General features: G+C 44.6%; 2 protein-coding genes across 2 annotated transcripts in view; one reads left to right on the plus strand and one right to left on the minus strand.

Annotated features, from left to right (window-relative positions):
- SLC26A9 (solute carrier family 26 member 9) overlaps positions 1-2,362 on the minus strand; it is a 66,741-nt gene extending 64,379 nt beyond the window's left edge. The window contains exon 1 of the mRNA XM_030221673.1: positions 2,294-2,362. The gene's annotated coding sequence lies outside the window, so the exon portion shown is untranslated. The remainder of the gene's footprint in view (positions 1-2,293) is intronic.
- The window catches only part of LOC115482054, a 42,238-nt gene continuing 16,269 nt past the window's right edge, over positions 929-26,897 (plus strand). The window contains exons 1-2 of the mRNA XM_030221615.1: positions 929-1,234; positions 1,321-1,491. Coding sequence (XP_030077475.1) covers positions 1,118-1,234; positions 1,321-1,491 — 288 coding nt within the window. The 5' untranslated portion in view covers positions 929-1,117. The remainder of the gene's footprint in view (positions 1,235-1,320; positions 1,492-26,897) is intronic.

The following is a 26,897-nucleotide window of genomic DNA, read 5'->3' on the forward strand; positions in this document are numbered from 1 at the left end:
TTCAGTAAAAGTATACATTGAGGGTTCTTTCTGTTCCTATTAGGATGTACTGTTGACTGTAGCTGCTCTTTCCCACCCCCTAAAACCTGCTGCTCTGGGTGACCACCCAGTCTCCCTAATGGCCAACGCCAGCTCTGTCCACAAGCGGTGATCCCCAGGCTTTCCTGAGTTCTGCAACTGTTCACCGCTCTTTACATGAAGAAAAGGTGCCGGTACTCAGTACCCCCAAGTACCCCCTCAAAAAAAGCTCTCGTGTCCAGGGCATAAACAGGGGAGGGGGCCCCAAAGCCCACCTTTAAGCTATGTCTTATTCACACACAGGCTGTTGCCATCCCCAAATGTCGGCCTGTAGGGACCACTTCCACTCTATATTCTTAAGGAGGTACAATCTTTAGAAATGTACGTAAGATTCTTGCTAAGACCTCACTACTGACCACTACAGGGGCATCATCACATCCCTTTCCTACAGGGTATGACTCTTTCTAGGTGCCCCAACATCACTTTAGATTTAGTTACTTCTTCGTCACACAATTGTCATTTTGACATCATCGCATGCAACCACGCCATGCACACCAGTGTCGTCCTTAACATTCCCTGGAATTTCTGCATCCCAAATGCTTCATTCTGCTTATTTTTGCATTGAATTGACAAGCTTTCCTGGATCTTACAGTATTTCTCTTATATATACTATTTGCTACCACATTTGCTTATTTCCGATCTGACGAAGAAGGGCAACCTTCGAAAACTAATCAAGAAAAGTATTAAGATATGTCCAATAAAAAAGGTATCATCTTATTTTCTTTTCCATGTTTTATTTTGTTTGATTTCTATTGATAACCTGGATCTTACAGTATTCGGTTTACTCCCTCAGCAGCGGAGCTCAGTCCTTCTAAACCCCCTCAACACCACACCTGCCTGCCAACAGAACCACCGCAATTCAATCGGATCTTGTAATTATGCTTTTCTAGCCAGCTTGACTGCTCTCAAAAGGAAGGGATTTAAAACGGGGAAAAGCTTTCAGTAATAATTATACAGCAAAACGCTTCAGTGATGCAGGGTGTGTGGCGGTATTTGGCAAATCTACAGGGCATGGAGGCTCAGCCTGCTGGAGCCTGACATGTACAACACATGTGAATTCAATGTTCACGCTGTGTGGATTCAGCGGCGGCACAGACTGAATCCACACCAGCAGTTCCCAGTCGGTGCAATGTGCTGGAAAATCAAACAGCTGCAGGTGAGCGTGTTTAAAAAGTCATTTGTTTTCCCGTGTCAGCGTTGTTTGTTTTTGTAATCAAAATTCTCTCTGACTGCCATCTTGAGTGGGGCTGGCAGAAAGGCGCAGTGTGGACAGAAGAAGATTTGATTTCTGCGGTTCCTTACATGACCCTCAGCAGATTAACCTTGACCCGAAGAAGCCCACGGCTACTTGAAACCTGGTCGGGGCAGGTGAGCCCAAGCCGTAGGGACGCTGAGATGCTGGATCAGTCAGGGGTGAGTTTCTCTGTCCTTCGTCACCTTGCCCCCACTCACTACATGACCTTCTGCAAACTAAATTTAACTGGCAAGCTGTCTGGGACAGGGACATTATAACCTTGCCACTCGTGCAGTGGGTTGTGGTCTGATCGCCCTGTTTCCAGCCATATAAAATGCAGTTTTAATAATAAATGATGCTGTAAAAAACTGAAGTCTTAATGGGTTGTGAGACCTTAGGAAGAAAGAAAAGCACATTTCTTGTTGTTCCTTTAAAAAGTCCTGTGACTTTCAAAGATTCCAAGAGTAATATAACAAAAACAATTATTGTGATTCTTATTTAAAAGAAAAACAAAGCATTTTTAGAAATCAATGAATCTGGCTCTACCCGAATTGAAAGTTTGTGGTTTTCATTATTGAATTTGGACCTGCTGAAGCTTTTGTAGAAACAGAGCTTAGGGAGGATGGAAACGGCGCATCTCTGACAAGCCAAATCCTAGACTCAGAGGATGCCCTGAAATCCCAGGTATCAGTTCCCAGGGTGGGCTTCCACCTCTGTCCCCCGCCCACTCCTCTTCTGACAGGTGAGGTTCCTAGTTGCCAGGATTGCCCAGTTTTATCCCCAAAGGCTCCTTGTATGACCCTTCCATGGTGCAGATCCTTTGAAATGCTGAAAGTTGGAGACGAAAATGGAAGGTCCCCTCAAGTGGTCATCCCAGCCGCACCCTGCTACTCAACCCTACCACTTGGACATACAGACACATGTAACATACAGTCAATAGCAAAACACAGCTCATGCAACTCCCTGTCGTACAGAGCTTACCTCCACTCTGGAGGGAGGGACTGACAAAGTGGACGAATTCCTTCTGAGTGGGTGAACTGCGAGTGTCGATACCCCTTTCATAAACTCAGGCAAGTTCCCTTTATAAAAGCCTCAGCCAGGGCAGTGAGGGCTGTGCTCAGCTTCTGATTGGCAGGCTTGGAAGTGATTACGAAAGGTACACTGGGCCCAGTCCTGGAGATAGGAGAGGTAGATAAGAAGGATTTAGAAGAACAGCCCTTTTTTTGTTTTTCCTCTCCCTCTCCTAGCCTGATCTGATTCTGAAATTTCCTTTACACGCTGAGCCGCACAGACAATACCTTACATTCACTGCTCCCCTCAGATTTCCCAACATTTCCCCCCAGCCTAGCAGGGGCTTTGATTTCCATGCACTGGAAGGGGTTGCGGCTTCCTGGCTGGTACCTCAATGCCTGCAATCGGCTTTTCTTCTCTTTTTTTCTTTTTTGACTGTTGCAGCAGAAGACAAGACAATAAGGTGTATTGTGGACTGGGGGCTGCTTAATTCCATGCTAATGCTGGGGAGGGGGCTTCTGCTTCCCATATGAAAAGCAAGACATTTAATGGCACAGGGGGCAGGTATCAACTGGTTGTAATCATAAGCATTTGTGGGGAGCTGATCACAGCATTGGCCAAGGTGAAGATGGTAGCGCTGGTCGTGGTGGTCTTGCTGGTAGTAATAGACTCAAGGGCTTTGTATGGTGGTGGCTGAGGAGAGGCTGGACCTCCTCTGCTAGTCATAAATAACCCAGGATGTCTGAAATGGAATATTCAGGACCTTTGGTGTTTGCATTATTGAGGAGTATGTTCAAGAGACCGGCACTTCTCTTAGCTGACACTGCTGTGCCAGATGTTAACACCTGTCACCCTTCGAGCATTGTAGTACTGTAGCCTAGTGGTTAGAGAACGTAAGAGTAGTCATATTGGGTCAGACCAATGGTCCATCTAGCCCAGTATCCTGCTTGCGTGGCCAATCAAGGTCACAAGTACCTGGCAGAAACCCAATTAGTAGCATCGTTCCATCCTACCAATCCCAGGACAAGTAGTGGCTTCCCCGTGTCTATCTCAATAACAGACTATGGACTTTTCCTCCAGGAACTTAAAACCCTTTTTTAAACCCAGATATGTTAACTGCTGTTACTACATCCTCCGGCGAAGAGTTCCAGAGCTTAACTATTTGGAAAAAGTATTTCATCCTATTGGTTTTAAAAGTATTTCCATGTAACTTCCTTGAGAAGCAGAAAAGGAAGGACTTCAAACCCAGCTGATGTTCCTTGTGACCTTATCAAGTCACTTTACTTATTATTGACCCAGATACAACCTTATGGCTAGAGTTACTAAAATGTGCTACGGTGTTTATTTAATGCACTGGGACCTATGTACCTAATATTTATTTGTTTGTTAAATTTGTACCCTGCGCTTTCCCACTCGAGGCAGGTTCAGTGCGGCTTACATAGTAATAGGGGTTACAAGTTATTGCAGAGAGAGTACAAGCTGTGGTATAACGTATTACCAAAAGCCATAAAGACAACGCACGACCACCTCAACTTCTGGAAATCACTAAAGACCAATCTGTTCGAGAAGGCATACCTTACTGATCCAACTTAAGTGCCTGGACTCAGCAACACAACGAAACCAATGGACATTATATAACTCTTCTTCTCTCGATTCTATTATGTGTCTGTAGCACATACATCTCATTCTCTACCACATCACTCTGTATTTGTTTCATCACCGGAGGTGGCTTACGCCTCATGGTAATATGTAAGCCACATTGAGCCTGTAAATAGGTGGGAAAATGTGGGGTATAAATGCAACAAATAAATAAATAAATAACAGAATAACGATGGAGATATGCAGATAGGTGGGACGGGCAAGTAAGAAGGGGGTAGCAGGAGAGGGAAGGTTGAAACGAGCAAGGGATAAGGGGGTGGGAGTGGCCAGAGGAGGGAATAGTTTGAGGGTTAGCATAGGGGGAGTTGATGGAAGATGTGGTCAAGTCTTAGTCGTTGTCGAGTGATTAAGTGCTGGGTAATGCACATTCATGGCATTGACATGCAGAGAGGTGCATCAGCACACAGTAGGAAATCTAGCTTAGACCATCTTTCTGTGACCACAACCCCAATTTGGATGGTGCAGGACAATTACATCCTATGGAGCGGCCACCCAGATTGTTCATTTGAGGGTCAAGATTTACAGTTTGAGAAACTCTACCTTAGTCTGTAGGCCTTCTGAGGACAGGGAAATAACTACTGTATTTGACTATTACTCAACATGGGCCAGCCAGCTATCTGTCTGTCTGTAGAACTATCCTCCATGGGTATCGCACAGACCAAGCACAACAGTGGAGGTGATCAAACAAAAAGTCTCACACCAAAAGATGTCAACAAATCCTTTATTGAATCTTCAATAGACTCGACGCAAATCATGTTTCGGCCTTAGAGGCCTGCATCAGGAGTCTAGAAAATAATAACAAACATGGTAGTACATAAATATACTATCAAATAAAAACATAAATTAAAGGACCATCAATGTAAAAGGAGACGTCTAAATAAATGGTTCTTATGTCTTTAGTTGATAGCATATTGGTAGCTTGTTTGTTATTGTTTTCTAGACTCCTGATGCAGGCCTCTAAGGCTGAAACACGATTCATGTCGGGTCTATTGAAGATTCAATAAAGAACTTGTTGGTACCTGTTGGTGTGAGACTTTTTGTTTGGTCACCGCTGTGCTGCTTGGTCTGTCTGTCTTAAACCCCTTAGACAATTATGCCAGTCCATTATAATATATATCGAAATAAGAACATAAGTATTGCCATACTGGGACAGACCGAGTGTCAGACGTGAGTTCTTGTACCAAGTAGTGCGCTGCTGAGCCCAGTACTCAGACCAGGTTCTGCTTGGTGGCGGGACAACCCCGGGTTTCACCTGTGCTGACCGCCGTTCCCCAGAGGTTGAGCCCCTAGGTGCGGGTGGCCTGCAGGGCTTACGAGACGGAGCAGGAAGTGGGGTGGTGAACGTAATGGCCAGACAGGCAGCAGGCAAGAGAGTAATCCAGGTACAGGCAGAGTCAGTAGGCAGGCAGCAGACACAAGAATAATCCAGGTACAGGCAAGGTCAGTAGGCATGCAGCAGACACAAGAGTAATCCAGGTACAGGCAGAGTCAGTAGGCAGGCAGCAGACACAAGAGTAATCCAGGTACAGGCAGAGTCAGTAGGCAGGCAGCAGACACAAGAGTAATCCAGGCACAGGTAAGGTCAGTAATGAAGAACAAAGTAGAGGAGAAGCATACTACTGAGCAAGTAGCACCTACCAAAGTAGAAGCCGAAGCAAGGAGTCTAGGGAGAACTCAGCTGATAAAGTGCTGGCATCTGACATCAGCAGGGAGAAGGGGCACAGCCATAGGACAAGAGCAGGGGAAGGAGGAACCGGAAGACCAATAGGAGAGAAGCAAGGGAAGCCAGGCAGAGAAAGAGCAGACCCAGGTGGATGGAAGCAAAGCAATCAAGGAGCCTGGAAGCCAGAGAAGAACTACACACACATGGCTCAGGGCTGTGCCAGTCAAGTGTGCATGTTGACGGGACCCTGCGCATCCCAAGGACGCCGCTTGCGTTGAGGTAGGGGACATGACATCGAGAGTCCTTCAAGTCTAGCATCCTGTATCTATATCTGATTGTCTTTCCCATTGGGTTATGAAGCAGTTTACAACGCAATCAACCTCAGGAATGTAGGAGACTCTTAGTTCATGGTGCCAAGCATGTTGACTGCAGTTCAAGGGAAGACCCTAGGACTCTTCTCTATAGCTCCATCCCTGTACTCCACTTAATGGGTAATCCCACCCTGTCAAGATGCCTCCCAGAGGTAGGGAGGAGGAGCTGAGACAGAAAAAATAAGAAAGTTTATACACTTCAAGGTAGGCTGAAGGCTTAGATGAGATTTCTGTGTCCATCTCAAGAGACAGACCCTAAGAAAGAATGAAAAGAAATGTATTTTCTCCTTCCAAAAGGTTAGAGGACAATATTTGGATTTCAATAAAAAATCAAGACAACAGGTAAGGTGATAGTATCTTTAGCCAAAGAAAACAACTTCTGTCTTTACATTCACAGATATACCCCCCCCCCCCCACCGTTTACTAAGCCGTGTGGCAATGCCGACACAGCCCATTCAAAGTGAATGAGCTCTGTCGGCATTAGCAGACGGAAGGCGCTAACATGGCTTAGTAAACGAGGGGGGGGGGGGGGGGGAATAGTCAGTTCATTTGTACAACCCAACAGAAGAAACATTTAATAGCCTAATTCTTTCTTTATTACTGCAGTGAATCTAATGTGTTGTGTCTTCTCAACAGATTTTCCAGCAACAAGTGTCAGTATCAGATCAGCAATTACTCTGTGTATCTTGACAATCTTTCAAAAGACTAAAGTCCCTTCCTCAAAACCTGTTAGTACTTTGCGTTTTTAACATCTCCCAGGAAAAAAAAAGGTACTGCAGTCTACAATCCTGTGAAGTTACCCAAAACTATTCAGAATCACTCAGAGCTCTCAACATATCAGTGTTAAATGATCTTTGCTTGCCGGGCAGTAAAGGAAATTTTAATAAACTATAAACGGCAGTGAGGATGTTATAATGCCTTTGTATCGGTCCATGGTGCGACCACACCTTGAATATTTTGTTGAATTCTGGTCACTGCATCTCAAAAAAGATATAGTGGAATTAGAAAAGGTACAGAGAAGGGCGACCAAAATGATAAAGGGGATGGGACGACTTCCCTATGAGGAAAGGCTAAAGCGGCTAGGGCTCTTCAGCTTGGAAAAGAGATGGCTGAGGGGAGATATGATAGAGGTCTATAAAATAATGAGTGGAGTGGAACAGGTAGGCGTGAATCTTTTGTTTACTCTTTCCAAAAATACTAGGACTAGGGGGCATGCAATGAAGCTACAAAGTAGTAAATTTAATACAAATTGGAGAAAATGTTTCTTTAGTCAACGTATAATTAAACTCTGGAATTTGTTGACAGAGAATGTGGTAAAGGCGATTAGCTTAGTGGGGTTTAAAAAAGGTTTGGACGGCTTCCTAAAAAAAAAATCCATAGACTATTATTAAATTGACTTGGCAAAAATCCACTGCTTATTTCTAGGAAAGCAGCATAAAATGTATTGAACTTTTTCGGGATCTTGCCAGGTATTTGTGACCTGGATTGGCCACTGTTGGAAACAGGATGCTAGGCTTCATGGACCTTTGGTCTATACCAGTGTGGCAATATTTATGTACTTATGTAACTATTTATCTACCAGGATTTATATGAGTGATGCCAAAAGGTGGGATCATAACCTCTGTTTCCCAAGAGCACCTGGGCTGACTGGCTGATCTTGCTCCCACATTGCAACCCTTCATCAGTCTCTTGACTCCCAACGGGTAACACCTACTACCCTACTTTCATCAAACATAGTAACATAGTAAATGATGGCAGATAAAGCCCTGTACGGTCCATCCAGTCTGGGCAACAAGATAAACTCATTTTACATGGTATGTGATACTTTATACCTGAGTTTGATTTGTCCATGTTATTCTCAGGGCACAGACCGTAGAAGTCTGCCCAGCACTGTTCCTGAAGCTAACGTCGAAGCCCCTTCAAATTTACACTCTAGCCCATCTCTATTCAGTCATGATCAGGGCGTAGACCGTACAAGTTTGCCCAGCACTGTTCTTGTACTAAAAGTTCTGAAGATTCTGGAATCCTAAAGAGTTACAAGATTCCGGAATCCCAATTAGTAGCAACATTCCATGTAGAACCCCAAAGAGTAACATAGTAAATGACAGCAGATAAAGACCTTATGGTCCATCCAGTCTGCCCAACAAGATAAACTCATTTTACGTGGTATGTGATACCTTATACCTGAGTTTGATTTGTCCTTGCCTTTCTTAGGGCACAGACCGTAGAAGTTTGCCCAGCACTGTTCTTGTACTAAGTTCTGAAGCTAACATCGAAGCCCCTTAAAATTTACACTCCAGCCCATCCCTATCTATTCAGTCACGATCAAGGCGTAGACCGTAGAAGTCTGCCCAGCTCCCGTTTTGTTTCCAGTTACCGGTGTCGCCACCCAATCTCTGCTAAGATTCCACAGAACCATTCCTTCTAAAAAGGATTCCTTTGTGTTTATCCCACACATGTTTGAATTCCATTACCGTTTTCATCTCCACCACCTCCTGCGGGAGGCCATGCCACGTATCCACCACCCTCTCCGTGAAAAAAATACTTCCTGACGTTAGTCCTGAGTCTACCCCCCCCCCCCCCCCGGCGATAATTCCCTCCCCCAGGGTGCAACATTTCTGGTGTGTATCTGGTGGTAATCGGACAGTGCTGCGTGCTTCCCAGTTACCGCAGGAGCCCTTACCGCCATCTCAATGCTCCTCTCCAAAAAGGCCACACGGCCAGTGTTTCCCTCGCCACAAGGCCATTTCTTTAAGAAAAGTGAAACCTGCCTTTTACCCAGGAGCCTTTTTACAGAACGGTGGCAAGCCCAACGCGGGCTTACCGCTCGCTCTTCCGGGACCTACCGCCAGCCCAACATGGCCACAGGCGGTAGTCCTGCCCTGAGCGCGTGCCATTTACTGGGGGAAAAGAAAACTCCCGGAAACGACTTACGTGGCGATAACCCAGCGATAATCGGGAATCGCCGAATGCTGCCCAGTCACTGCTGGGTTATCACCACCTTATTGCCTCATGGGACTTTTTAAAAGAAAGGAACATTCTGGCAAAAACACATATCTATTACCCATACTTACCTATCGGTAACTTGAGATCCTGTAAAGGAAAAAAATACTTTTAAAAGTTTGAAGCTACATTTAATACACTTTTAAAGAATTAAAGTTATACTTACCTGTTAGAGGGCCTTGTTTACTAAGGTGCGTTAGTGTTTTTAGTGCACCTACACTTCGTGCATGCGCTAACCATGTAGGCGCCTATAGGGATATTGTAGGCATGTACGTGGTTAACGCACATACATGGTTAATGCGTGTTAAAAATGTTAACGCACCTATAATGCTGCTTAGCAAACAGGGCCCAGAGGAAAGAAAGAAAAAGTGATTTTAAGTTGCATCGCAGAGTTACTACTACTGCTACTTATCATTTCTAAAGCGCTACTAGACGTACGCAGCACTGTACACTTGAACATGAAGAGAGACAGTCCCTGCTCGACAGAGCTTACAATCTAATTAGGACAGACAAACAGGACAAACAAGAGATAAGGGAATATTAAAGTGAGGATGATAAAATAAGGGTTCTGAACAAGTGAATAAGGGTTAGGAGTTAAAAGCAGCATCAAAAAGGTGGGCTTTTAGCTTAGATTTGAAGACGGCCAGAGATGGAGCTTGACGTACCGGCTCAGGAAGTCTATTCCAGGCATATGGTGCAGCAAGATAAAAGGAACGGAGTCTGGAGTTAGCAGTGGAGGAGAAGGGTGCAGATAAGAGAGATTTACCCAGTAAACGGAGTTCCCGGGGAGGAATGTAGGGAGAGATGAGAGTGGAGAGGTACTGAGGAGCTGCAGAGTGAATGCACTTGTAAGTCAATAAGAGGAGTTCCATGTTAACTTAAACAATTTTAACACAATTACTTGAAATTTACCTGGATTTTGACTACAAACATTTAGCTGCAAGAAGAAGAAGTTTAGAATTGTAATTATCTGGATCCAGTAGGCAGGGTTTTAAACATCTTTTAAATTATCTATTTTACTACTTTAACATTTTAAGATTTAAAGATGATACAGGGGATGGGACGGCTTCCCTGAGGCTGGGGCTCTTCAGCTTGGAGAAAAGGCGGCTGAGGGGAGATATGAAAGAGGTCTATAAAATAATGAGTGGAATGGAACGGGTCGATGTGGACAGTCTGTTTACGCTTTCCAAAAATACTAGGACAAGGGGGAATGCGATGAAGCTGCAGTGTGGTAAATTTAAAACGAATCGGAGGAAATTTTTCTTCACTCAACGCGTAGTTAAACTCTGCACTTCACTGCCGGAAAAGGTGGTTAAGGCGGTTAAGTTAAGTCCACTGTTAGACTTCAAAAAAGGGTTGGACGGCTTCCTGGAGGAAAAAGCCGTAGAATGTTATTGAATGGACGAGGGAATAATACAGTATTTCTAGGATGGGTGGGACAAATTGCTTGTTCTTTTGGCCGCTGTCGGTGACAGGGTGCTGGGCTCGATGGACCCTTGGTCTGACCCAGCATGGCGATGCTTACGTACTTATGTACTTAATCCATTTTTAACTAGTTTTAAATATTAAGGGCCCCTTTTACAAAGCGACGGCAGATCTAGTTTCCACTTTGCTGGGTGCCAAATCGGGACTACTAGCAGGATACTGCAGGAGCCCGGTGGTAGTTCTCACCCCTAGCGTACACCGTTTCTGGCGTGACATAAATATTTCTTTTATTTTTGTAGCGCCAGTAATCAGGTAGCGCCGTGTGCTGCCAGGTTTGTGCAGGAGCCCTTACCATCACCTAAATAGGTGGCGGTAAGCGGGGCTGCCGAGAGGGGGTGGGGGGGGGGGCAAAATTCCCCGAGCCTGGCCTCCACCTCTCTCTTGTTCCTGGAGCAGGTGAGAGACAGGCTTTGGTGCCAGGCCCCCCCTTGGAGGCTGGGAAGGAGCAGATACACTAACGTAGGGGGTGGGGTCCCTTATGTCAGTGCGTCAGCTCCTCCCGGCCTCAAAGGGGGGCCAGGCATGGAGATCTCTCATGGCAGCAGCAGCGGCTGCATTCCAGGTTAGGCCCGATGGCTATATCCTAACTGTGGGTGGGGGGCAGGGCCGTCGGCAGCGTACTGATGGTGGGGGCCCGTCAGCTGCGTCCTGATAGGGGGGGCCGTCAGCTGTGTCCTGAGTGGAGTTGGGGCCCAGCGGCTGCATCCTGAGTGGAGGGGGGCCTGGTGGTAGCCTTGCCCTGGGCCCAGCTCTGACTCTTGGTGGCCCTGGTGGTAAAGGCTCCCCTGGAAATGGCTGCGCACCAATCCCTGTGATTAGCGCAGGGCCATTTCTTTTATTGGGCCCAAAACAACCTTTTATTCACTGTGGGAAAGGGGGGCCTTGGCATGCAGAAAATCCACACGCTAATGCCATTGCAGTCCCCTTTTTACTGCAACTTGGTAAAAGGAGCCCTGAGCGCAATAAAACGAATTAATTTGCACTTTAATTCAGTGTACGGACATTGTTACCTGAGTAAGTTGAAGTCTTGTAACGTCATTTGATTCTTTTAACATCATACACACTCACTCTTCAAATAATCCATATTCGTTTTCATCCAGTTTTATTTGTATGGATGAAGTAATTTCTTTTGTAACACCTCCCTCCTGAGATCTGGGTTCAGTCTGAGGTAACGACTACACAACAGGTAAAAGAAAAAGATTGGCTTTATCACTCAGCAGAGAGTGGCTACTTCATCAAGCGACTATAGTAATTGTTAAAAGAAAAGCCCCCTCAAATGTCTCTGGAACTATAACAGAAACTTTAAGAAAAACTATTCCTTAAAACTATTTTGCTAAGTGAGCAGAGTAATTTAAAATAAAGTCTCTGAGGTTACCTGTTTAATTCGAAGTCTACCTTTCCCCAGGTTTAAAAACTATTTCCCAGCAAATTCTTACCAGTGAAGACCTCTCACTCTCTGGAAGTCTTCTCACGGCACCTCTGCCAACCCCTTCCTCCTCTGCAGCTTCCTTGTCTCACCAGCTCCTTGTCTTTCCACCCAAACCCTCTTCTCCTCTTCCCCCACTTTCCGTCTCTGTTGACAACGCCCTCATCCTCCCCGTCGCTTCAGCCTGCAATCTCGGAGTCATCTTCGACTCCTCCCTCTCCTTCTCTGCCCATATCCAGCAGACAGCTAAGACCTGTCGCTTCTTCCTCTATAATATTAGCAAAATTCTCCCATTCCTCTCTGAACAGACCACCCGAACCCTCGTCCACTCGCTCGTTACCTCTCATCTTGACTATTGCAACCTTCTTCTCGCTGGCCTCCTGCTTAGCCATCTATCCCCCCTTCAATCTGTCCAAAATTCCGCCGCACGTCATATCTACTAAGTGAACCGATACTCTCATATCACCCCTCTCCTCAAGTCGCTTCACTGGCTCCCGATCTGTTACCGTATACAGTTCAAGCTTCTCCTATTGACCTTCAAGTGCACTCAATCTGCAGCCCCCCATTACCTCTCTTCCCTCCTCTCCCCGTATGTTCCCACCCGTAACCTCCGCTCTCAGGACAAATCACTCCTATCTGTACCCTTCTCCACCACCGCTAACTCCAGACTCCGCCCCTTCTGCCTCGTAGCACCTTATGCCTGGAACAGACTTCCTGAGCCCATACGCCATGCGCCCTCCCTGCCCATCTTCAAGTCCTTACTCAAGGCCCATCTCTTCTCCCCTGCTTTTGGTGCCTAACCACCTTCCAATTCCTGATACCTACACTGACTAGATAATTTTTACCTTTAGATTGTAAGCTCTCTTGAGCAGGGACTGTCCTTCCCCATGTTTAAACTTGTACAGCGCTGCGTAACCCTGGCAGCGCTATAGAAATGCTAAGTAGTAGTAGTAGTAGTAGTCTCTCTGGCAGCCTCACCCGTCTGCTGCTCTCAGACTTGGGGCTTCATCTGAATCTCTCCATGAGCTTCTTGGTGACCACCAGCAGGGTGGATTCCTCCGGCTTCCCTGCTGCAGCTCCAGGGGCTCCTCCAGCTTCTATTTTTTGGTCTGTCTTCTCCCCCTATGGAGGTCTTTTCTTCCGTACTTCCTGTCTTTCTATAAGTCAGAGACCCCCAGAGTGTGGCATAATGGATTTGTTAAGAGATGTACTGGGTGTCTAAGGCTCAGTTTTTGTCTTGTATGAATCTTGCTTAACTTCTGTGTTGTGACCAATGTGAAGTGAATGTGACGGAGGTTTTCCCCCACCCCTTTCCCTGCTATTTAATTGTGACCAGTGCGTTCTTTCTAGCAAAAAAGGTGCCGGTATTCAAATGCTACTCCACCCTTCAGGGATGGGATGATCACTGAGGCACCCACCCCACAATAGCCAGACCCCCTGCAACCAGTCCACAGAATCTATGACAAGGCAGAATTGGTGTGTAGAGCCTGAGCTCTTTCATTAAAACTTGGGGTCCATGGGCCAATTTTAGCAGACAATGGAAAAGATGCCAGTACACAGTACCCCCAAGTACCCCCTCAAAAAAAGCCCTGATTGTGACTATCCACTCACTCCACAGCTACCCTAGCTTGCTGCACACCCTGTAACTCAGACCAGTTCCTCATGTCTTGTTTAACTGCACAGTCTATATAATTTGCCTTCAGTGTAACTACTCGTTTATTTCTCCCAATGACTCTGTACTACCCACCTTGTCTACCTATATCTCTCAACTGCACTAGAGAGTTGCATGGGGACAGAAATTTAACCCATCGTTAAACACCCCAGGACACACACTCCCTATCTCAGGTAGCCTAAAAATACTCGGAGTAACTATCGACCACAACCTCACTCTCTAGAGCCAAGTAAAAACGGTAATACAGAAAATGTTCCACTCAATGTGGAAACTCAAACGAATAAAACCTTTCTTCCCAAGGGACACCTTTCGTAAACTAGTACAATCAATGGTCCTAAGCCAAGCAGACTACTGCAACGGTATCTATGCGGGTTGCAAAGAACAACTCACTAAAAAACTCCAAACCGCCCAAAACACAGTAACCACACTGAGATATGGTAAAACACGATTCAACAGCGCCAAACCCATTCGAGAAAAGCTGCACTGGCTCCCAATCAAAGAACGGATCATCTTCAAAATCTGCACCTTAGTCCACAAAATCATCTACGGCGTAGTCCCAGGATACATGACAGACCTCATTGATCTACCAACTAGAAACAGACTCGGATCAGCACGATCATACCTAAACCTACATTACCCAAACTGTAAAGGACTTAAATACAAAACAACTTACGCATCCAGCTTCTCCTATATAAGCGCACAACTACCGTGTTTCCCCAAAAATAAGACCGTGTCTTATATTAATTTTTGCTCCCAAAGATGCACTAGGTCTTATTTTCAGGGGATATCTTATTCGGGAGTAGTTGGGGGACTGTGGCAGTCGGGAACAGTATTGAAGTGGGGGGCGGTATCCTGCAGGAGTAGGCCATGGCTCGCCTATCTGCCCACAGAGACCGCAGGACTCGAGCAGAGCATAGCCACCCTGTCCGGGCTGGGAATGGAGGAGGGGTATGCACTAGGGAAGGTAATGGAATGTGGGGCCGGGCTGCTCTGGCTGGGGGTCTCGGGAGGTTGTGAGAGGGCTTAGGGCGCAGGATCATCCCTACCGTATTACAAACGTAAAATAAAAATTCTACGGTAGCTCCGTTCCCTGTTGGTGGCGCTTTATGCGCTCCTCCTGTACATTCGCAACACTTTTCAATCTTCTGGTCTGACTTAGCTCTTGGGCGATGGAGCAGCGCCGAAAGGGCTCGGTTACTCATTTTCTTTTCTTTCATTATTTCTGCAAGGGGGATGTTTCTTTTCTTTCCGGGCTCACTTACCGGTAGTTGATCTTCACAAAAGCGTGAAGGAGGATGGTAGGAGTCCGCTGGACGATAGATTTTCCACCTCAGTCTTGTTTCTTGCATTTCTTTTATGTTATTTCGTCTTTGGGTTGCAGCGAAAAAAATTAAGGTTTCTGTGTCCATGTCCCATCGGGGCCAAACAAAAAACTTTGCTAGGTCTTACTTTCGGGGGAGGCCTTATATTTAGCAATTCAGCAAAACCTCTACTAGGTCTTATTTTCAGGGGATGTCTTATTTTCGGGGAAACAGGGTATATGGAATGGACTCCCGCATGCAGTGAAAACAATGCATGACCACCTAAACTTCAGGAAAACACTGAAAACCCACCTCTTCAAAAAAGCTTATCCCACCGATCCAACATAAATCCCCACACCCAGCAACACAACATAATCAATGATCGTACTGGACAATTTATTATCCTCGACCCCATGACGCCTGAAACACTTCTACCTGTGACCATAACACAACCTATCAAGCGTAATGGCAATCGCCACTATGATACTTTGTAAGCCACATTGAGCCTGCAAATAGGTGGGAAAAAGTGGGGTATAAATGTAACAAATAAATAATAAATACATTTTCTAACAGAAATCTAACAAATCAAACTTGGGTATACATATGAAGTATCTTGTTGGGCAGACTGGATGGACCGTACAGGTCTTTATCTGCTGTCATTTACTATGTTACTATATAACCCGTCCCTGCCCATCCCTGCTGGAATGTTACCCGTCCCCACCATTGCCCCGCAAGAATTTAACCCTTCCCCACAACAATTTAATGGTACCTAAAAAAAAAAAAATCCGGTCTGCTCTCTCAGTCTCTGGGTTTGAGCTGCAGCACTGCAGGCAAGGAAGGAACAGAAGTTGGAACTTGGAACAGTCTGGTGTGCACATGTAAGACTCGTCTCTGATTCACTGGCACTGTGTGCTGAGAGGCCACCACATGCACGCGCCAGTAGGTCAGGTGACATCTGATGCTCACGTCTGTGTCAGAGCTGAGGCCTGTGCATCAGCCCAGGAGCAGAGAGGGTTAATGGAAGACTTTCTACATGTACGCTGTTAAAGCAAAGAGGACAAGTTGGCACTCAAAGCACTTGGTACTTGGTAGGTGAGAGGCTGGTGCAGGTACAGCTTACACTTCTATAGGAACCCTGCAGAGCTGCTTCTGTCCCCGCAGGAACCCCGCAACCCCAGAGGGGATTCCCGTGTGGGTCTCTAAATTGCACTTACCCTTCAGCTACATAGTAAGATGACCATGTTATTTTGGGTCTACAGCATGTCCACCTGCTACACCTGTTGGGGAGCAGCAACATCCCTCTGATTACTTCTACTACTACTATAAATCATTTCTATAGCGCTACCAGTCGTACGCAGCACTTCACAAATGAACTTGAAGAAAAGACAGTCCCTGCTCAAAAGAGTACATAAGTACATAAGTAGTGCCATACTGGGAAAGACCAAAGGTCCATCTAGCCCAGCATCCTGTCACCGACAGTGGCCAATCCAGGTCAAGGGCACCTGGCACGCTCCCCAAACGTAAAAACATTCCAGACAAGTTATACCTAAAAATGCGGAATTTTTCCAAGTCCATTTAATAGCGGTCTATGGACTTGTCCTTTAGGAATCTATCTAACCCCTTTTTAAACTCCGTCAAGCTAACCGCCCGTACCACGTTCTCCGGCAACGAATTCCAGAGTCTAATTACACGTTGGGTGAAGAAAAATTTTCTCCGATTCGTTTTAAATTTACCACACTGTAGCTTCAACTCATGCCCTCTAGTCCTAGTATTTTTGGATAGCGTGAACAGTCGCTTCACATCCACCCGATCCATTCCACTCATTATTTTATACACTTCTATCATATCTCCCCTCAGCCGTCTCTTCTCCAAGCTTACAATCTAAATCAGGACAGACAGGCCAAACAAGGGATAAGGGTAGGACGGACAGAAGGATACATATGGGAAGGGACTATTGAAGAGAGGAAGACAAGATAAAGGTTACGAGCAAGTGACAAGTTAGCAGTCAAAAGCAGCATCAAACAGGTAGGCCTTAAGCCTGGATTTGAAGGTGGCCAGGGATGGAGCTAGACGTAGCGGCTCAGGAATCCTATTCCAGGCATAAGGTGCAGCGAGATAAAAGGATCAGGGTCTGGAGTAGAGAGTTGCACGGGGACAGAAATCTTACCCATCCCCGCCCGTCCCTGCTGGAATCTTGCCCATCCCCACCCATCCCCACTGGAATCTTACCCGTCCCCACCCATCCCCGCAAAAATTTAACCCATCCCAACCCATCCCCACAAGACTTTAACCCATCCCCATCCATCCCCATAAGAATTTAATGGTACATAAAAGAAAATTCCAGTCAGCTCCCTCAGTCTCTCTCTGGATTTGATCCACAGCACTGTAGGCAAGGAAGGATTGGAAGTTGAAACTTGGAACACTCTGGTGTGCACATGTAAGATTTGTCTCTGATTTACTGGCTGAGAGGGCACCACATGCACGCACCAGTAGGTCAGGTGACATCCGATGCTCGTGTCTGTGTCATCTGAGGTCTGGGCATCAGCCCGGGAGCAAAGAGGATTAATTGTAACATAGGAAGTGACAGCAAATAAAGACCTGAATGGTCCATCCAGTCTGCCCAATAGTCACACTCATTATCAATTCATGATTAAATCAATGAGTGTGATATTATATTCATGATTATGGTCTCTCTTTCGTGTTTCTGGAACATAGACTATAGAAGTCTATCTGGCCCTATCCTTATGTTCCAACTGCTGGAGTTGCTGTTGAAGCCCACTCCAGTCTATTCATCTTCTCATTTGTGGGACACACACCATAAAAATCTGTCCATCACTGTCCTTATGTTCCAGCCACTGAAGTTGCTGTCAAGTCCTTTCCAGCCCATCCTAAACCAGATTGCCATGTATGAGACACAGACCATACAAGTCTGCCAGATATCAGCCCTAGTTCATCACAGCCAGAGTCGCCATCTAAGCGTCTTGATACATCCACACACATGCAGCCATTTAAGGTTAGTTTTTTTTTATAACTTCATTTTCTAATTAGAGATCCTCTGTGTTCATCCCATGCCTTTTTGAATTCCGTCATCATTTGTGTCTCTACCACCTCCTTAATGGAAGACTTTCTACATTTGTGCTGTTAAAGCAAGGAAGAAGCAGAGGAGGAGGAGACAGCACTCAAAGAACTTGGTACTCAGTAGATGAGAGGCTGGTGCAGGTCAGCTTTACACTTCCATGGGAACCCCGCAGGAGCTGCCTCCGTCCCCGCGGGAACCCCGCAGGAACTGCTTCCATCCCTGCGGGAATCCCGTGGGTTCCGCGGGATTCCCGCGAACCCCGTTCCCGTGCAGCTCTCTAGTCTGGAGTTAGCGATGGAGAAGAAGTGAGCAATTAGGAGAGATTTGCCTAGTGAACGGAGTTCCTGGGAGGGAGTGTAGGGAGAGATGAGGTTGGAGAGGTAGTGAGGGGCAGCAGAGTGAAGGCACTTATAGGTTAATAAGAGGAGCTTGAATTTTATACGGAAACAGATAGAGAGCCAGTGAAGTGACTTCAGGAGAGGGCTGATATGGGCATAACGACTTTGGCGAAATATTAGTCGTGCAGCAGAATTTTGAACAGATTGATTAGATCCAAGAATGTGCCAGAGACCCTGCCACTGCTGTGTCTTGATTTCAGGACTGGCCAAACATTTGGAGGGCACCAGGAGCTGCCGCAGGCCAAGCGCCATGTTACCTGTTGTGCCAGTCCTGCCACCTCAGGGCCTGGGCTGATCTCCACTTCTGCCACTGCCTTCGTAGGTGCTGCCACCAACTCGAGCAGCAGGTCAAAGCTCCAATAAGCACTGGAGAGTCTTAGAGTCCATGTGATCATGAAGACCCTGCTAGTCCCGCCCCCTGACAACAGAAAGCACGTGTCAAAGGGGGTGGGACCAGCAGAGCCTTCATGAGTTACGAGTGTATAGCCCTCCCCTCTTGCCTCTAAAAGGGGGGGAGCTGAACAACTTCAGAAGAGACTGAAAGAAAGCCCTTCTGGCAAAGGAAAAACACTTCAGAGCTCAGTTTTTCTCTTTTATAATAATGCTAAAATTTATTAGAGTAAATAAATGGTTACAATAAAAATTCTTTTATCGTAGTGTTACAGAAAATTGAATTCTAATTTCAGTATAAGGAAAATAAAATCTCTCTCTCTCTCTCTTTCTCTGCATCTCCTTTGGAAACTGTCAGAATCTGACTAGTACAAAATGTGCTTAGCCACAATACTGACGCTTAATTTTGTCCAATCACTTAATGCCTTATATTTTCTCTCTTACTTATCTGGTATTCTTCAACTCTGACCTCTAAGGTCACCTTCACCTAATTCTGCTTCTTTGGTTTTTTCCCCCAATTATCCATCATTTGCCCTTTGTATCCTCCCTCCCTCGAATACTTATCACTCATACTTGTCCTTCACTGAAAATGTCTCTGTGTTATGTTCAGAGCCTGTTTGAAACAAACAAACAGACACTTGTTAAAGTTTATGGCCCATTACTAGGGCTAAGCAAGCCTGTCTATGGTCTGTGAGAAGACCAAGAAGACACAAGCTAGCTAATTGCCCTACTAGATCATAAATAAGGGAATGCATTATATATACAAAACTGGCTGATCTGCAAAACCAGACAGCTTCATACTAAACACGAGCGCATGAGTTGAAAGGTTCTCCTGTATATATTGGTGTTTTGATTGCCGCTACAAGATGGCAAGCAACGAGCTACAATAGTAGCAGAAGGAAAGAACATAAGAATAGCCATACACCCAGTGTCCTGTTTCCAACAGATGCCAATCCAGGTCATGAGTACCTAGCAGAAACTCAAACATTCCATGCTACCAATCCCAGGGCAAGCAGTGGCTTCCCATGTCCGTCTCAATAGCAGACTATGGACTTTTCCTCCAAGAATTTGTCCAAACCCTTTTTAAACCCAAATATGTGAACTGCTGTTACTACATCCTCCGGCACAGAGTTCCAGAGATTAACTACTCATTGAGTGAAAAAATATTTCCTCCTATTTGTTTTAAAAGAATTTCCATGTAAGTTCATTGAGTGTCCCCTGGCCTTTGTACTTCTTGAAAGAGTAAAAAATCAATTCACTTCTACTCGTTCTGCACCACTCAGGATTTTGTAGACCTCAATCATATCTCCCTTCATCCGTCTCTTTTCCAAGCTGACGAGCCCTAACCTCTTTAGCCTTTCCTCCTATGGGAGGAGTTCCATCCCCTTCTTTGAACTTTTTCTATTTCCGCTATATCTTTTTTGAGATACAGCATTCAGAATTGAACACAACACTCAAGGTGAGGTCGCACCATGGAGCGATACAGAGGCAGGTTAGTATTCTCGGTCTTATTTACCATTACTTTCTAATAATTCCTAGCATCCTGTTTGCTTTCTTGGCCACCACCGCACACTGGGTAGAAGATTTCAGCGTATGGAGGTTTGAGGGGAAAAGTTGGACCATCATCTCTTCCAAGGAATACTTTTTTCATGTCTTAAGTCTCTCTGTGTTCAGGCTGTGATACAGGGGTGTGCACAAAAGATTGATGCATGAGCAGGAATGTGAAAAGAAATCTTTATCTTTGCAAATTTCGTTGTTCATTAAGTCCTCATTATTGGCCTTTAGGTGGATCATGTCACTCCGTCTCTTGGAGGCTTAATGGCTCCTGATGTCATTTAGAGTAAAGTTTCAAGTGCCCTTGGTGACTCTTAAAGCTTTGAAAAGTGGTCAACCCATGGTACTATTCAAAATGCTCAGACCATATGATCCCTCTGGTACCTCCTCATTCACAAGATGCTAACTGACTATCCTGCTCCCCCTCATGGACATGTCATGAGACCACTCGCAACTGTGTTCTAGCCCCACTGTTCTGGAATTTTCCTTGCCTAAGAATCTTCATACTGAACACTCATTATCTAGCTTTATAAGCAAGGCTCACTATTTATCTCTGGCTATGGGGGGGGGGGGGGGGGGCAGCATCGTGTGTGGGGTTCTGTCTTATCCTTTTCTTGCTTTCCTTAATTGCTGATTGTAAACCGCTCTGATATTCTGTTTAAGGTCAGTATATCAAGACTTGCACTAAACATAAATACAAAACATGTATTTCACATGTTAAAAAAGGTGAAAGAAAGGCCAACCACAGCTGGCATTGTTAAATGGTGAGGTGAAACAGGCTATTAGAGTCAAAATAACATCTTTCAAAAAATAGAAAAAGGATTCAAATGGGGAAACCCCCCCCCCTTCCCCAAGCAAGCAGCATAAACACTGGCAAGTTAGATGCAAAGTATTGATAAGGAAGGCTAAAAGAGAATTTGAAAATAAGCTTGCCATAGAGGCATAATAAAAACCTTTTCAAGTACATTAGAAGCAGAAAGCCTGTGAGTGTCGGTTGGACCATTAGATTGTTAAGGAGGGGTAATCAGAGAGGACAAGGCCATAGTGGAGAGACCAGTCATTACTGAGGAGGATGTAAGGGAGCTACCCATGCCAGAAATGATATTTAAAGGTGACAACATGAAGGAATTGTGACTATTGTTGGAGAGCCTGGAAGATGTGCTAGATGAAATTGACAAGCTAAAGAGCAGCAAATCACCTGGACCAGATGGTATACACCCCAGAGTATTGAAAGAAGTCAAAAATGTAATTTGTAACCTATTATTAAAATTGTCCACATAATCTAATGTTGGAAGGTGGCAAACGTAACATCAGTTTTTAAAAAGAATTTTGAGGTGATCCAGGAACGTACAGGCGGCGAGTTTGACGTCAGTACTGGACAAAATGGTACAGACTATTATAAAGAACAAAATTACTGCACACATAGATAAACATAGTTTAATGGGACAGAGTCAATATGGATTTAGCGAAGGGAAGTCTTGCGTCATCAATCTGCTACATTTTTTTGAAGGCGAAAGTAAATAGGTGGATTAAGGGTGAGCCAGTTCATACAGTGTTTCTATATTATTAGAAAGTTTTTGACAAAGTCCGTCATGAGAAACTCCTGAGGAAATTAAAATGCCATAGGATAGGAGGCAACATGCTGTTATGAACTGGGAACTGGTTAAAAGACAGAAAACAGAGAATAGGGTTAAATGGCCAGTTCTCTTAATGGAGGAGGGTGAATGGTGGAGTGCCACAGGGATCTGTACTGGGACTGGTGCTTTTTAACATATTTTTATTTACATGATCTGAAAACGGGAACGAGTGAAATGAAAAAAATTTGCAGATCACACAAAACTATTCAAATTTGTTAAATTGAATGCAGACTGTGAAATTGCATGATTCAGCATAGAAACAGCAGATAGTAACATAGTAACATAGTAGATGACGGCAGAAAAAGACCTGCACGGTCCATCTAGTCTGCCCAGCAAGATAAACTTATATGTGCTACTTCTTGTGTATACCTTACCTTGATTTGTATCTGCCATTTTCAGGACACAGACCGTAGAAGTCTTGCCCAGAACTAGCCCCACCACCCAAACACCAGCCCCGCCTCCCAGTCTCGGCTAAGCTTCTGAGGATCCATTCCTTCTGCACAGGATTCCTTTATGTTTATCCCACGCATGCTTGAATTCCGTTACCGTTTTCATCTCCACCACCTCCCGCGGGAGGGCATTCCAAGCATCCACCACTCTCTCCGTGAAAAAATACTTCCTGACATTTTTCTTGAGTCTGCCCCCCCCCCTTCACTCTCACATCATGTCCTCTCGTTCTACCGCCCTCCCATCTCCGAAATCTAATGTAGAAAAATGGCAAAGTAATGCATGTAAGGAAGAATAATCCAAATTATAGTTACACAATGGAAGATTCCATGCGAAGAGTCACCACCCAAGGAAAAGAATGGAGATCTATCATGGAGAACAGACTGTGATCTTCAGCTCAGTGTGTGGTGGCGGCCAAAAAAAGCAAACATAATGTTAGGAATTATTAGGGAAGGACCAGAGAATAAAAGAAATCCTATTATAATGCCTCTGTCTCATTACATGGAGTGATCTCAGCTTTGAGTACGATATGCAGTTCTGGTCGCCATATCTCAAAATAAAAAGTGCAAATCGAAAAGGTACAGAGAAGGGCGACCAAACTGAATAAGGGGGTAAAACTCCTCTCATATAAGTGAAGGTTAAAGAGTTAGGGGTCCTGAACCTGAAGGATTGAGGGGAGGAGATATGATAAAGAGAACCCATAACCTATAAAACTACCTACCAGTGAACCCAGCTTTTAAAGTCCACCTTCTATACTATCCTGGAATGACTATGTCATAACAAAACTCTGCAAGCCACATTGAGCCTGCAAATAGGTGGGAAAATGTGGGATACAAATGCAATAAATAAATAAATAAAATAGAGATCTACAAAATCCTTAGTGGAGTGGAACAGGTAAATGCGAATCAACAGTTTACTGTTTCAAAAATGACAGACTAGGGGTCATGAAGTGACTACATAGTATATTTAAAACAGGAAAAGAATATTTTTTTTCACTGAACGCATTGAAAGAGGGTGTGGTAAAAGCAGTTAGTGTAGCTGGATTTAAAAAAGGGTTTGGACAAATTCCTGGAGGAAAAGTCCATAAACCATTATTAACGTAGACCTGGGGAAAGCCACTGCTTTATTTGGGAGTATGTAGCTTGGAATCTACTTATTGAGATCCTGCCAGGTACTTATGACCTGGACTGATCACTACTGAACTGGGCTTGATTGACCTTTGGTCTGAGCCAGGAAGACGGTTCTTATGTTCTTACTGTATACACTTGCAACACAGAAGTGGGCAACCTGCAGCCCTCCATGTAATATTGTGGCCCGTGAGACTGCGGGACAGAAAATGGCCTCCACAAACATCATTAGCCAAAGTTTTGGCAACTTTAAATAAAGCATTTCGCAAATATTTATTTATTTATTCATTTTGGTGCACTTGTGCCCCACATTTTCCCACAAGAGCAGGCGCAATGTGGCTTGCATGAATTCAAGAGGATACAATACAATATATAGATGGCTCAGATACAGAATGTGACAGGAGGGGAAGGAACATGGGATAACACGGGGTGAATGACAGGGGGGTGAAGCAACCGGCGAATAACCTAATTCAGTCTACAGGAGAGAGATGTTAAACAGTGGAATTGCCAGTGGAATAAGCCTTATCGAAGAGGTATGTTTTTAAGGACTTCTTGGTCGACCAGCTGTTTTAGTTGTTTCGGCAGAACATTCCAGGTTTTTGGACTGATGAAGGGGAAGGATGAAGCAAAAAGGGTCTTGTAGTTAACATTTCTGCAGTTGGGATAACGTAGATTGAGGTAGGTCCTTGCAGTTATTAAGGCATTTCTTGATGGCCTCTCTAGTAATTTGTTTCCATCATTTTTAGAAAAAGCTTTCACTTATTTATTTATCACAGAAGGTTTAAGGCACTCTATGCATTTCCACTTCTGATATTATTTAGGGATCGTACTGACTTTCATGCAGCCCTCTGTGTATAAACATTGCCCACCCTGGGTCTGCCTCTTCCCTGCTGCTGTTTCTGTGCAGGGGGATTACATGCGGACCTTCTATTTTTAAAGACAAGCAGCACCCACGGAGGGTTGCTCAATTCTTCCTGGTTATCAATAGAAATCAAACAAAATAAAACATGGAAAAGAAAATAAGATGATACCTTTTTTATTGGACATAACTTAATACATTTCTTGATTAGCTTTCGAAGGTTGCCCTTCTTCCTCAGATCGGAAATAAGCAAATGTGGTAGCAGGTAGTATATATAAGAGAAACATCAAAGCATTACTTTGACAGTCTGACAGAGTGGGAGGGTGGGGGTATGCATGGGGACATCAAAGCATTTCATTGATATTCTAACAGAATGGGTATTGGTAGGTGAGAGGAGGGTAATAAACAGAGAAATAAACAGAGAAATACAGCTTTATGTTTTATAATGAGTTAAAAAACCCAGATCCTTATTAAGTCCTGTTTGTTGGGTGTCAAAATTCTTCCTGTACTTTCTGCCTGTAAATGGACTTGACTTGTGATCAGTTCACCTCAGTTCTGACCCTCTGTCCTGTTACTTTCCTCTCCTCAGTAATTACTCTGCCAAAAGAATTTGTGTAAGATTTCTGCCTCCTTTTTATTTTACTAGTTAGTCCCTTGTAGGGTTTTCATCTCTCCCCTCTCTAGCTAAAGAGGGTATTTTAATCTCCTGTGGTTGAGTGGGCAGCTTAATTCCCTAGTCTTTGGGCCTTGGCTCTTCTAACCTCACTCCCTGTCTCTGTTTTTTTCTTGGCAATTTGACTCTCCTCCAGCCCCTCCTTTTCTGGTAGTTAATAAGGGGCCGATGCAGAAAACTAGCCTAAATGTTAGTACTTGGTTAGCGCTACATCTGCGAGGAAGTTTCTCAGTGCACAATGCGGGAAAGGGTTTTGCACAGAAGTTTAACTCTCCACAAATTATCACATTCAACAAAGTGCACAGAACACCTTACAGTGAACACAGAGCTAGAGCTTGACTGCTACATCATAAGAACATAAAAACATAAGTATTGCCACACTAGGACAGACCGAAGGTCCATCAAGCCCAGTATCCTGCTTCTAACAGTGACCAATCCAGGTCACAAGTACCTGACAAGACCCCAGAACAGTAAAACAGATTTTTCTGCCGCGTATCCTAGAAAAGAGTATTGGATTTTCCCCAAATCCACCTTAATAATGGCTTATGGACTTTTCTTTTAGGAACCTAGTCAAAGCTTTTTAAACACTGCTAAGCTAACTGCTTTTACCACATTCTCTGGCAATGAATTCCAGAGTTTAATTACAAGCTGAGTGAAGAAATATTTTCTCCAGTTTGTTTTAGCTTTACTACTTTGTAGCTTCATCGAATGCCCCTTAGTCCTAGTATTTTGGAAAGAGTAAACAAACGATTCACATCTACCTGTTCCACTCCACTCATTATTTTATAGACCTCTTTCATATCTCCCCTCAGCCGTCTTTTCTCCAAGCTGAAGAGCTCTAGCCAATTTGGATTTCCTCATAGGGAAGTTGTCCCATCCCCTTTATCATTTTTGTCGCCCTTCTCGGCACCTTTTCTAATTCCACTATATCTTTTTTCAAATTTGTTGACCAGAATTGCACACAGCGGTCGCACCATGGAGTGATAAAAAGGCATTATAACGTCCTAATTTTTGTTCTCCATTCCTTTCCTAATAACACTAATAATCAGAGGAGGCTGTGTTCGCATCACAAACATTTTATGCACAAGAAATGTTTGTAAATTTGATTTGTATCCACAGAATCACATTCCCGCACCTGCACAGATGTGTGCCAATAATTTTATTTTGCTAGGACATGTGGACAGTACTAGCTGCCCTCGGCGCAGAACCCTATGTGCAATGCATCTGGTGTGCTCACTCTTATAAGTACACAAGTTCTGCACACTTCAGATCTGCAAATAGTTAACTTAGGTACCCTATTACTAAGTGGCGGTAAGCCCACCATGAGTTTATTGTGCACCAAACAGGAACTACCGCCGGGCTACTGCAGCAGCCCGGCAGTAATTCCCACCCCTAGTGTGCGCCATTTTCGGCGCTACAAAAATATTTTCTATTTTTGTATCAAGATTCCATGCAGAATCTCAAAGAGTAGCAACATTTCCATGTAGAATCTCAAAGAGTAGCAACATTCCATGTAGAATCCTAAAGAGTGACAAGATTCCATGTAGAACCCCAAAGAGTAACAAGATTCTGGAATTCTAAAGAGTGACAAGATTCCATGCAGAATCTCAAAGAGTAGCAACATTCCATGTAGAAGCCCAAAGAATAGCAAGATTCTGGAATTCTAAAGCGTGACAAGATTCCATGTAGAACCCGAAAGAGTAACAAGATTCTGGAATCCTAAAGAGTGACAAGATTCCATGCAGAATCCCAAAGAGTAGCAACACTCCATGTAGAATCTCAAAGAGCAGCAACATTCCATGTAGAATCCTAAAGAGCGACAAGATTCCA

Source organism: Microcaecilia unicolor, chromosome 12, assembly GCF_901765095.1.
Source record: "Microcaecilia unicolor chromosome 12, aMicUni1.1, whole genome shotgun sequence".
Classification (NCBI taxonomy): Eukaryota; Metazoa; Chordata; class Amphibia; order Gymnophiona; family Siphonopidae; genus Microcaecilia; species Microcaecilia unicolor.